Source organism: Mya arenaria, chromosome 6, assembly GCF_026914265.1.
Source record: "Mya arenaria isolate MELC-2E11 chromosome 6, ASM2691426v1".
NCBI classification, from domain to species: domain Eukaryota; kingdom Metazoa; phylum Mollusca; class Bivalvia; order Myida; family Myidae; genus Mya; species Mya arenaria.
This window is the reverse complement of record NC_069127.1, coordinates 18,754,398-18,767,411: the sequence shown is the minus strand read 5'-3', so window position 1 is coordinate 18,767,411 and position 13,014 is coordinate 18,754,398. Positions and strand designations below refer to the sequence as shown.

At 40.6% G+C, this 13,014-nt stretch overlaps 1 protein-coding gene across 5 annotated transcripts in view; it reads left to right on the top strand.

The window, feature by feature from the left end:
* LOC128236694 (uncharacterized) overlaps positions 1 to 12,311 on the top strand; it is a 48,704-nt gene extending 36,393 nt beyond the window's left edge. For 3 of the 5 annotated variants that reach the window (XM_052951761.1, XM_052951759.1, XM_052951760.1), the window contains exons 3-4: positions 6,238 to 6,441; positions 10,980 to 12,308. In XM_052951761.1, coding sequence (XP_052807721.1) covers positions 6,238 to 6,441; positions 10,980 to 11,371 — 596 coding nt within the window. In that variant the 3' untranslated portion in view covers positions 11,372 to 12,308. Of the gene's footprint in view, positions 1 to 6,237; positions 6,442 to 10,979 lie in introns of all 5 variants that reach the window. The other 2 variants (XM_052951763.1, XM_052951762.1) reach the window with 2 other exon arrangements.
* The last annotated feature ends 703 nt before the right edge of the window (positions 12,312 to 13,014 follow it).

Here is a 13,014-nt window from a genome sequence, read left to right as displayed (position 1 = left end):
TGTAGCTGCTTAGACAGACGACACACGGACACGAGCTGGTAATAACTGTAGCTGCTTAGACAGACGACACACGGACACGAGCTGGTAATAACTGTAGCTGCTTAGACAGGCGACACACGGACACGAGCTGGTAATAACTGTAGCTGTTTAGACAAACGACTCACGGACACGAGCTGGTAATAACTGTAGCTGCTTAGACAGACGACTCACGGACACAGGCTGGTAATAACTGTAGCTGCTTAGACAGACGATTCACGGACACTGGCTGGAAATAACTGTAGCTGCTTAGACAGACGACACACGGACACAAGCTGGTAATAACTGTAGCTGCTTAGACAGACGACACACGGACACGAGCTGGTAATAACTGTAGCTGCTTAGACAGACGACACACGGACACGAGCTGGTAATAACTGTAGCTGCTTAGACAGACGACTCACGGACACGGGCTGGTAATAACTGTAGCTGCTTAAAACAGACGACACACGGACACGAGCTGGTAATAACTGTAGCTGCTTAGACAGGCGACACACGGACACGGGGTGGTAATAGCTGTAGCTGCTTAAAACAGACGACACACGGACACGAGCTGGTAATAACTGTAGCTGCTTAGACAGACGACTCACGGACACGGGCTGGTAATAACTGTAGCTGCTTAGACAGACGACACACGGACACAAGCTGGTAATAACTGTAGCTGCTTAGACAGACGACACACGGACACAAGCTGGTAATAACTGTAGCTGCTTAGACAGACGACACACGGACACGAGCTGGTAATAACTGTAGCTGCTTAGACAGGCGACACACGGACACGAGCTGGTAATAACTGTAGCTGCTTAGACAGGCGACACACGGACACGAGCTGGTAATAACTGTAGCTGCTTAGACAGACGACACACGGACACGAGCTGGTAATAACTGTAGCTGCTTAGACAGACGACACACGGACACGAACTTGTAATAACTGTAGCTGCTTAGACAGACGACACACGGACACGAGCTGGTAATAACTGTAGCTGCTTAGACAGACGACTCACGGACACAGGCTGGTAATAACTGTAGCTGCTTAGACAGACGACTCACGGACACAGGCTGGTAATAACTGTAGCTGCTTAGACAGACGACACACGGACACAAGCTGGTAATAACTGTAGCTGCTTAGACAGACGACACACGGACACAAGCTGGTAATAACTGTAGCTGCTTAGACAGACGACTCACGGACACGGGCTGGTAATAACTGTAGCTGCTTAGACAGACGACACACGGACACAAGCTGGTAATAACTGTAGCTGCTTAGACAGACGACACACGGACACGAGCTGGTAATAACTGTAGCTGCTTAGACAGACGACACACGGACACGAGCTGGTAATAACTGTAGCTGCTTAGACAGGCGACACACGGACACGAGCTGGTAATAACTGTAGCTGCTTAAAACAGACGATACACGGACACGAGCTGGTAATAACTGTAGCTGCTTAGACAGGCGACACACGGACACGAGCTGGTAATAACTGTAGCTGCTTAGACAGACGACACACGGACACGAACTTGTAATAACTGTAGCTGCTTAGACAGACGACACACGGACACGAGCTGGTAATAACTGTAGCTGCTTAGACAGACGACTCACGGACACGGGCTGGTAATAACTGTAGCTGCTTAGACAGACGACACACGGACACAAGCTGGTAATAACTGTAGCTGCTTAGACAGACGACACACGGACACAGGCTGGAAATAACTGTAGCTGCTTAGACAGACGACACACGGACACAAGCTGGTAATAACTGTAGCTGCTTAGACAGACGACACACGGACACAAGCTGGTAATAACTGTAGCTGCTTAGACAGACGACACACGGAGACGAGCTGGTAATAACTGTAGCTGCTTAGACAGGCGACACACGGACACGGGGTGGTAATAGCTGTAGCTGCTTAAAACAGACGACACACGTACACGAGCTGGTAATTATTGTAACTGCTTAGACAGGCGACACACGGACACGAGCTGGTAATAACTGTAGCTGCTTAGACAGACGACACACGGACACGAGCTGGTAATAACTGTAGCTGCTTAGACAGACGACACACGGACACGAGCTGGTAATAACTGTAGCTGCTTAGACAGGCGACACACGGACACGAGCTGGTAATAACTGTAGCTGCTTAGACAGACGACTCACGTACACAGGCTGGTAATACGACTTGCTGCTTAGATAGACAACTCACGGACACAGGCTGGTAATAACTGTAGCCTATACGAGTCTTATCACGCTCAGAACACTGGAACTGGTGGCCTGTACGCTCTGGTGGCCTGTACGAGACTTATCACGCTCAGAACACTAAGTCTGGTGGCCTGTACGAGACGTATCACGCTCAGAACCCTTAATATGGTGGCCTGTACGAGACGTATCACGCTCAGAACACTAAATCTGGTGGCCTGTACGAGACGTATCACGCTCAGAACACTAACTCTGGTGGCCTGTACGAGACGTATCACGCTCAGAACACTAAATCTGGTGGCCTGTACGAGACGTATCACGCTCAGAACACTAAATCTGGTGGCCTGTACGAGACGTATCACGCTCAGAACACTAAATCTGGTGGCCTGTACGAGATGTATCACGCTCAGAACACTAAATCTGGTGGCCTGTACGAGACGTATCACGCTCAGAACACTAACTCTGGTGGCCTGTACGAGACGTATCACGCTCAGAACACTAAATCTGGTGGCCTGTACGAGACGTATCACGCTCAGAACACTAAATCTGGTGGCCTGTACGAGACGTATCACGCTCAGAACAGTCAAACTAGTGGCCCATACGAGTCTTTTCACGCTAACAACAATAAAACATGCTTTTATTTTAGTCTCCTTCTGATGAAGCAGTGGAAACGTATCCAGTTTTGTAGTTTCACAATCGTCACTGTTAAAATAGCTTCTCATTTGTATTAGAAGACAGTGACTTCTCCTCATAGACAGGTGGGTGTGTTTATTGGTGTACTAGTACATCCTACCTGGTCACCTAAGTACGGCATCGCTCGGGAGTTCAACGCGTTATGAAAGATTATAACGATTTGTTAACCATCAGAAACATATCATCCGAAACACAAAGGTGTGTTTGTTTTATGGTTCCTGGTGAGCCAAGACTGTTCGTTATCATTTGTAACGGTTTGATATGTAAAGAATGAATGGGTTGAAATAGTACCAAAAACAATATGTCAAACCAGTTTTTTGGCCTAGGAAATTTGCAAAGGAGACAATTTCAATTTCTCTTGAAAGAGTCGAAATAAAGAACGGAAGCTATCTATGTGATATTTTGCAGGTATTTTTTTACCAAGCACTACCATTTTTAATGATACCAGAAAAATGGAGGGGCCACCAGACATCGAAATTTAACATTTTGGCCAATGAATTCGTGAACTAACTACTCGTAAACTTATTATACAGCAGATACCTTAAATCACTTATTCCCTAGAACATTGGTAGTAATTGTTCGTCAGGATTCACCTACTGGAGCAATCAATTGTTATTGTTCATCAGGATTCACCTACTTGAACAATGGTAGTTATTGTTAGTCAGGATTAACCTACTGGAACAATGGTAGTTATTGTTCGTCAGGATTCACCTACTGGAACAAAGGTAGTTATTGTTCGTCAGGATTTACCTACTGGAATAATGGTAGTAATTGTTCGTCGGGATTCACCTTCTGGAACAAATGTAGTTATTGTTGGTCAGGATTCACCTACTGGAACAAAGGTAGTTATTTTTCGTCAGGATTCACCTACTGGAACAATGATAGTTATTTTTTCGTCAGGATTCACCTACTGGAACAATGGTAGTAATTGTTCGTCAGGATTCACCTACTGGAACAATGGTAGTAATTGTTCGTCAGGATTCACCTACTGGAACAATGGTAGTAATTGTTCGTCAGGATTCACCTACTGGAACAATGGTAGTAATTGTTCGTCAGGATTCACCTACTGGAACAATGGTAGTAATTGTTCGTCAGGATTCACCTACTGGAACTATGGTAGTAATTGTTCGTCAGGATTCACCGAGCAAACATTCCTCGGGACTATTTCTGGGGCTTCGTTAACAGGACACGATTTGTTCGAGAAAAGAATTTAAAAAAATGATTGGTTACTAATTATTGGTTTTATACCAGTTAATCAGTTTGGCCCCAGGACTAGAATAGGTGATTGGAAGAATGCGAATTATAGGTGTCGGAACAAAAATATCTTCTTTATTATATGTAAAATGACTTCTGTGCATATTGAATTTCTAGAAAAGATTTCAGCTTTAACAATATTTTTCCATAATTCATGAGCACGTTGTCTGTTTATATCACAACAGACGATTTGTTTACATTCACTATCTATAACGTCCATGTGACACATTTATTGCCGCATGCCTGGAGTCATCTCTGAATCCATCCGCCCAAGAAAGAGGTCATTCAAAGTATTATTCAAAACCACATTAATGTCTTAAAGTATGATAATAATCATGTGTAAACTTGACAATACATACAAGATTGCAATGTACACATCGTTAAATGCTACTTAACTCGGGAAAATATTTTAAAGAACTACTTTAAGGACTTTTAACGACCCGGAAGCATTTTTTTAGCGCAAAAGTATTCTATTTAGACGACATTTTCACCTCTGAATAGTAGCATTAAGTTCAGTCCAAAGTCTTTCCAGTTCTTTGTCTTATTTTTTTGCGCCAAATACATTTATGGCATTACAAGACCACAGAAAGACAATATCAATCTAATCAAGCGCATTAAAACAAAGGAATGTTATTAATGTATTAACGTATCTTAAGTATATCGTTGATAATTAATGGTGATAATAGCACTTATATCGCGTTAATGTTTCTTCTTGTCTCAGGATTCCTTCACTTAGAACTGCGAACACGTCTATACTGGTGCCAACCCAAAGCCTTCTTAAGTTTTTATTTATTAAAAAGCACTGACTGTTCATGTTAGAAGCACACCTAGTGGTGGAACTGTACACCATTGACGATTGGGTTTGAATGATGTAAATGAGCAAGGTAAACCACAATATCGTACGATTTACTTGTGACGAAACATTAGGCCGATGCATCTAAACAATAATAGATATCTCTGAAACGTGAAGCTGCTTCTGTACTAGCGGGGGAGGCAATTATGCTGAGAACAAAGCACATTATACATTGTACAGCACATATAAACATTATACAGCACATATTACATTGTGCAGAACATATGTCATTGTGCCGCACATGTAACATTGTACAGCACATATAAACATTGTACAGCACATATAAACATTGTACAGCACATATAAACATTGTACAGCACATATAAACATTGTACAGCACATATAAACATTGTACAGCACATATAAACATTGTACAGCACATTTTGCATTGTACAGCACATATTACATTGTACAGTTCATATTACATTGTACAGCACATATAAACATTGTACATCATATATTACATTGTACGGCACATATAAACATTGTTCAGCACATATTACATTAAACAGCACTTATAATCATTGCATATTACATATTACATTGTACAGCACATATAAACATTGTTCAGCACATATAAACATTGTATAGCACATGTTGTACAGCACATATAAACATTGTTCAGCACATATAAACATTGTACAGCACATGTTGTACAGCACATATAAACATTGTACAGCACATGTTGTACAGCACATATAAACATTGTACAGCACATATTGTACAGCACATATAAACATTGTACAGCACATGTTGTACAGCACATATAAACATTGTTCAGCACACATAAACATTGTACAGCACATATTGTACAGCACACATAAACATTGTACAGCACATATTGTACAGCACACATAAACATTGTACAGCACATATTGTACAGCACATATAAACATTGTACAGCACATATAAACAGTGTACAACACATTTTGCATTGTACAGCACATATTACATTGTACAGTTCATATAAATATTGTAAATCACATATAAACATTGAACATCACATATAACATTATACAGCACATATTAATATTGTAAATCACATATTACATTGTACAGCACATATTACATTATACATCACATATTACATTGTACAGCACATATAAACATTGTATATCACATGTAGCGTTGTAGAGCATATAAAGACATGTAAAAGTGTCAACACTGTTATTACTTCTCTCTTTATAAGCCATGTGTGTTCTTCAGATCCATTCCAATATGTGGACTACGCGGTCTACTGCACGAGCTTGGCGGCAGGGCATCAACACATTCCACTCAACAACCACCATAGCAACAACAGCACCAACAGCAGCACAACCTCTAGCCCCGGCGCCCCCACACATAGCCTTTTTCGGAACTGCAGGAAATTGCCTGTCCCGCGAAACGGACCCGGAAGGATCATCGCATCAGGTATAACTATCGTACAATTGTCACATTACAATGATCATAATTAGGGTTAATTTAGGGTTGTTTATGCTTTCTGGGATTTTATAAGGATTTATCTGTGAAATAAAAATAATATTTCACTGTTTCAATCAGTGAAATAGCATTTGGATATTTTTCTGTTTTGGATTTGACATGCCTAGATCGTAGATTACATAACTAGATCGTATGTGACCTTCCTAGATCGAACGTGACATGTCTAGATCGTATGCCTAGATCGTACGTTACATGTCTAGATCGTCCGTGAAATGCCTAGATCGTACGTGACATGACTAGATCGTACGTGACATGACTAGATCGTATGTGACATGCCTAGATCGTACGTGACATGACTAGATCGTACGTGACATGACTAGATCGTATGTGACATGACTAGATCGTACGTGACATGCCTAGATCGTATGTGACATGCCTAGATCGTACGTGATATGACTATATCGTATGTGACATGACTAGATCGTCCATGAAATCCCTAGATCGTATTTGACATGCCTAGATCGTACAAGACATGACTATATCGTATGTGAAATGCATAGATCGTATGTGGCATGTCTAGATCGTACGTGACATGTTTATATCTTACGTACCATGCCTAAATCGTATGCGACATTCCTAGATCGTATTTGACATGACTAGATCGTCCATGACATCCCTAGATCGTATTTGACATGCCTAGATCGTATGTACAATGCATAGATCGTATGAGACATGCTAGATCGTTCGTGACATACATAAATCGTATGTCACATGCCTACTTGTTATGTGACATGCCTTGATCGCACGTGGTATACCTTATGGTATGTGACATGACAAGATCATACGTGACATGACTAAATCGTATTTGACATGCATAGATCGTATGTGACGTGTCTAGATCGTACGTGACATACCTAGATCGTACGTGAAATACCTAGATGATATGTGATATGCCTTGATTGTTCATGAAATGCCTAGATTGTATGCGACATGCCTAGATCGTATGTGACATGCCTAGATCATATGTGACATGCTAAGATCATACATGACATTCCTATATAGTATGTGACATGTCTAGATAGTATGTGACATGCCTAAATCGTATGTGACATGCCTAGATCGTATGTGACATGCTAAGATCATACGTGACATTCCTATATAGTATGTTACATGCCTAGATTGTATGCGACATGCCTATATCGTATATGACATGCTAAGATCATACGTGACATTCCTATATAGTATGTGACATGTCTAGATCGTATGCGACATGCTAAGATCATACGTGACATTCCTATATAGTATGTGACATGTCTAGATCGTATGTTACATGCCTAGATAGTATGTTACATGCCTAGATCGTATGTGGCATGCCTTGATCGTATAATTGCATAATGCAGACAACTGGAAAACGAGAAAGCCTTTGTTTCGTTGTTAATTATGCTTCATGAAAACTATTATACTATCAGACGTGATATCGTAACAATTTGGCACTGCTTAAACTCATAAATTGCAGCTGCCAGATATATCGAGCTAGATATATGTAAACTATAAATGACTATGAGTGTCTGTCGTTTGGAATAATTATTTTGTTTTAGAGCCGTTCAAATAACAATTACCATGTTTATTTACTACGGACAATCCCCGTGTGAAAACTTGACTGACGTCAACTGGAATTGGTTAAATAACAGGCAGTAAATATCTAATTAGTCTTTTCTCGAAGGAACACGTATGTAAATATGCAAATAATTAGTTCACCATAACTCTGGTAGTATTGCAATGTTCGTCGTTTGTACACGAATGTATGCGATTAGTTGGGACTGTCGGTAAGAATCACTCCTGTTCACGAAGACACCAAATTCATTATATCCAAAAGATAGATCATTTTCTGTTTTTCTAATACAATTACATTTCTATTTTCCATTTCCCATAATAATGACTCATAACAACAACCTAGTTATACTGCCAAATCCCATTGGCTTTGCCAACTAGATATGTTAAAACGGCGCTGTAATATGTTAACATTTTTATGATATACACTGCACTATGCAAATTACTGGAAAGACGGCAGTTGCCTGAGGTCGGGCCGTGCACAATTTTATAATATCTTTACAAATCGTCTTAAGCGTATTATTTGTAATGTTATTTTGTGTTAAACAATGTTTATAACTTGGAATATCGTACATATGAAACAAAAGTGGCACCGGTAGACAGGGGGAATCTTTGAAGGCAGGGGTCAGGGGACCTATACACCGAATACTTACTTAACTTCATTTCAGCCAGGCCTTGCTCGATCATATTAGGGGTTTAAATCTTATTTTCCTTTTTTTCTTTTGCATTATATTTATTTATTTATGTGTTTACTTATGCGTATCTTTTTTTGTAAACATGATATTGTGTAGATTTTTTCCTCGAAATATATTGTACGTGTACGATTATCCTACCGTGTATCGCATTTCTTAATTAAGAACTGGGAGAAGACGGCGTCCCGTTAGTCAGTGCCGTGCTAACCCAACGATCAACCATTGCCAGACCGAACGAAGGCCACGCTCTTGGTCGTTTGATTTAGGATTCAAACGATTGATTAAAAGTCAACTGAGCTAGCGTAGAAACCATGAAAATAATTTCACGTTTTTGTGTATTAACATGGCTATTTACCAGAATACAGAGCCTTGCAAACTGTAACTGCTGTTAATAGTTGGCCATGTGGTTAAGGCGTCCGCCTACGGAGCGGGGGGTCGCGGGTTCGATCCCTAAATACGTTAATAAAGTTGCTACAAGTAGCTCCCTTGCGTGGCGTTCGGCATTTAAAGGGTGGCTTGCATGGAAAAGGGGTGTACTCAGCACTGGTTTAACCCAGGAAAGTTGTACCCCGTGTATCGGTACTTTACACCGAGCACGTTAAAGAACCAAGGGGTCTCTTCGAAAAAGACCTAGGGTATCGCACCCGGACTTCCTTGTATCCCACCACTGTCTCTTCCGCGTGCTGTCCCTTCAGCAAAAACAAAGGACCCCGTTAGAAATAAGTACTTGCACTTCCACGGGTTAACCTTGACCGCAAGGTCTAAAGAAACACATACATGTACATACAATAACCGCATATCTGTCAACGTTCACAATTAAACGTTACTGACGTTGACGGACGTTGACGTCACACTTGCATGTCATAAAAGCAGACAATGGTGCTTCGCCATTCCCAACAGTTTAAACATTGGGTGATTGTTGTTGACAATGACAAAACATGTAGGGGACCTTGTTGTCGTCATTGTTTCAAGATACGTGTACTTTAAATTGGACGTCGTTTCGACATTAACAAAGAGAGGACTTCAGCTGAATACAAAATATGTTATAAATCATTTTGAAGTTGGTAGCAGCGTCTAGTTTTCAATCATCGTTTATATGAAAAAATACACCAACAAATCAGTCTTGAAAATATAAACTTTTAATGTTTTGTGGCTTTAAGAAAAATGCATAAAACATCATTTTTATACCCCCACAAACGAAGTTTGAGGGGGTATATAGGAGTGAGCTTGTCGGTCGGTCGGTCGGTCGGTCGGTCTGTCGGTCAGTCTGTCGGTCGGTCTGTCGGTCGGTCGGTCGGTCGGTCTGTCGGTTTCCGGACGATAACTCATGAAAGGCAAGACAGATTTGAAAATTTTTTGGTACACAGGTGTAACATCAAAAGATACAGGTCAAGTTCGATATTGGGGCTGGTGGGGCCAAGGTCAAGGTCACTGTTACTAAAAATAGAAAAACGGTTTCCGGACGATAACTCATGAAAGGCTAAACGGATTTGAACATTTTTTGGTACACAGGTGTAACATCAGAAGATAAAGATCAAGTTCGATATTGGGGCTGGTGGGGTCAAGGTCACTGTTACTAAAAATAGAAAAACGGTTTCCGGACGATAACTCATGAAAGGCTTAACAGATTTGAACATTGTTTGGTACACAGGTGTAACATCAGAAGATACAGGTCAAGTTCGATATTGGGGCTGGTGGGGCGAAGGTCAAGGTCACTGTTACTAAAAATAGAAAAATGGTTTCTGCTTCATAACTTTAATTGGGCATGAGATATTGTGATGAAACTTGCTGTATAGGCAGCCTCTGTGAAGACAATGCTTGTGATTGAAAATGGGACCAGTGGAGTAAAGGTTTTTGTGCACTGTTACGAAAATAGGTTTCCGGACAAACAATACATGCATGATAAAAGAAGATGCAGTGTGCAGTAACCTTGGAGTTATGGCATCTTTTCAAAGAAATGGTTTGCCATTCCTGTGTCCAGGCGGCATTTGGGGGTATTCGTCACTCCTGTGACAGCTCTAGTTTGATCTAATATTAAAAAGAGATCTCTTTTTTTGTCAGCAGTCTTATATAGATGGTTTACACTTAATTTCGCAAAAATTGGCTCGTTCCACAAGACAAAAAAATAAAAAAGTTGTCAAAACGTTCAAAACGTTCAACGCTGCTTTAAGAACAGCTTTTGAGAAATAAAAAAAAAATATGTATGTAGATAATTTAATGTTTCAGGTGTCTACGACGAATTAGAGTACATCTTGCGAAACGAGGTGAAACCGTTACCAAGGACACCGATAAGCAAGGACAGTGTGTACTTCCTGTCTGTGTTCCAAACGGACGGACATATCGGCAGGCTCGAGGAAACGTGGAAAGTGTGGAGTGGAGCGGACTTCATTCTCTGGAAATGTCCAGAAAAGTTAAAGTTAAGACGAGTAACGTTTTTTAAGGCTACGAGTGACCTTGACCCATTCACCTTTGCAATTTTGTGTGAGTGCGAGGATGGGTTGAGCATATCGGATGTCGCGCGGGAGTTCGTGGAGCGATTGAGGGACCGGCGTTGTGGGCTTGTTGGCTTGTATCAAGTTGAGAGGTACTATATAGCATCGAAAACACCAAGGACCTGACATCAGTTTCAAAGTTCTTGTTGTGAATTGGTTTGTGGTAAAAATGCTTAAAACGGAAAAGCATCGAAAACGCCCGAGACCTGACACTGCTCACTGGCTGAGGGAGGGACATATCAATACGGGCCAGATAATAATTTGTGACTGATTCGTTGCCATATGATTTTTTGTGAGTATTAAGTAGCAGTAAGAAAGTATGTTTAAGTATTTTCATAAATTTGGCAGATATGCGCTAACCAGCTGAAAGCTTGAACAATGGAAGAAACTCAGAAAAGCTGACACTGATTTTGCAGATTTATATGGTAAAGCAAATGATAAGGGGCCTTGGGGACTAAATCACCTCAAAACCTAAAAGAGGAAAAAGCGCGGCTCGCTGGACTGGCGCCGTCGCCTCAAATGTATTGTGCCAAGTGGGACATTTTTGAAAGCTTGCACTGTGGGACGATAGAAAAGAAAAATGTCAAAAGTTTAAGCCCAAATCAAACTGTTGGTTGTGGAATATTATGTTAGATTTACTGTCTATAATTTCGAATATGTTTCGTGTTGTCCTTGTATACGAACTAGCAATACGATTGTTTTACGGGACCAAGTCTAGTATTATGATGAGACGTCGGACAAGGTTTGCTCATTGTGTATTCGTAATAACGAACCAATTTTGATATCTTTATTTTCCCTTCCATACATATATGCCCATGCCCGATGGTCATTTTTACGCCCAATACCTTCATTTTACTCATGTTTTATTTGATTTTAAAAGTATTTACATTAATTAATCTTCCTTGAATTCGATGCAAGCTTCATCTGATTGCAATATGTTTATCACTGTTTTATACAGATGCATACATTGTTAAAGTTATGATATTATGTTTGTAATTTATCCATGTTTTCTTAAATTGTCTATAATTGTTAAATCCGTATATAAAGTACGATTTTAAGCAATATGATAGTGTGTGTGTGTGTTTTTGTTTTCAAGGCTCAGTTTTACGTGCACATATTTTTTTCTAGTTACCTCTGTACAGTACTCGATATGTAAATTACCTAGTACACTTACTTGTGTCAACGACAGTTAGAACCCACTTATAGTTTCACTGACCGTCACATTACCCTACATGTATATAGTAGTGTTTTGACTGACAATCACACGGCGGTAACACCACAAGTACCCAGTAGTGTATTAATTGACAGTCCCATGACGGTATCCAGTATAATTTACACTGACCGTCCCAAGGGGGTGGGGGGCTACCCCCATATGTATCTAGAATAATTTACACTGACCGTCCAATTGGGGTTACCCCCATAGGTATCTATAATAATTTACACTGACCGTCCAAAGGAGGGTTACCCCCATATGTATCTAGTATTATTTACACTGACCTTTCAAAGGGGCTAACCCCCAAATGTATTCAGTATTATTTACACTGACCGTCCAAAGGAGGATTACCCCCATATGTATCTAGTATAATTTACACTGACCATCCAAAGTAGGGCTACCCCCATATGTATCTAGTATAATTTACACTGACCGTCCAAAGGAGGGTTACCCCCATATGTATCCAGTATTATTTACACTGACCGTCCAAAGGAGGGTTACCCTCATATGTATCTAGTATAAGTTACACTGACCGTCCAAAGGAGGGTTACCCCCC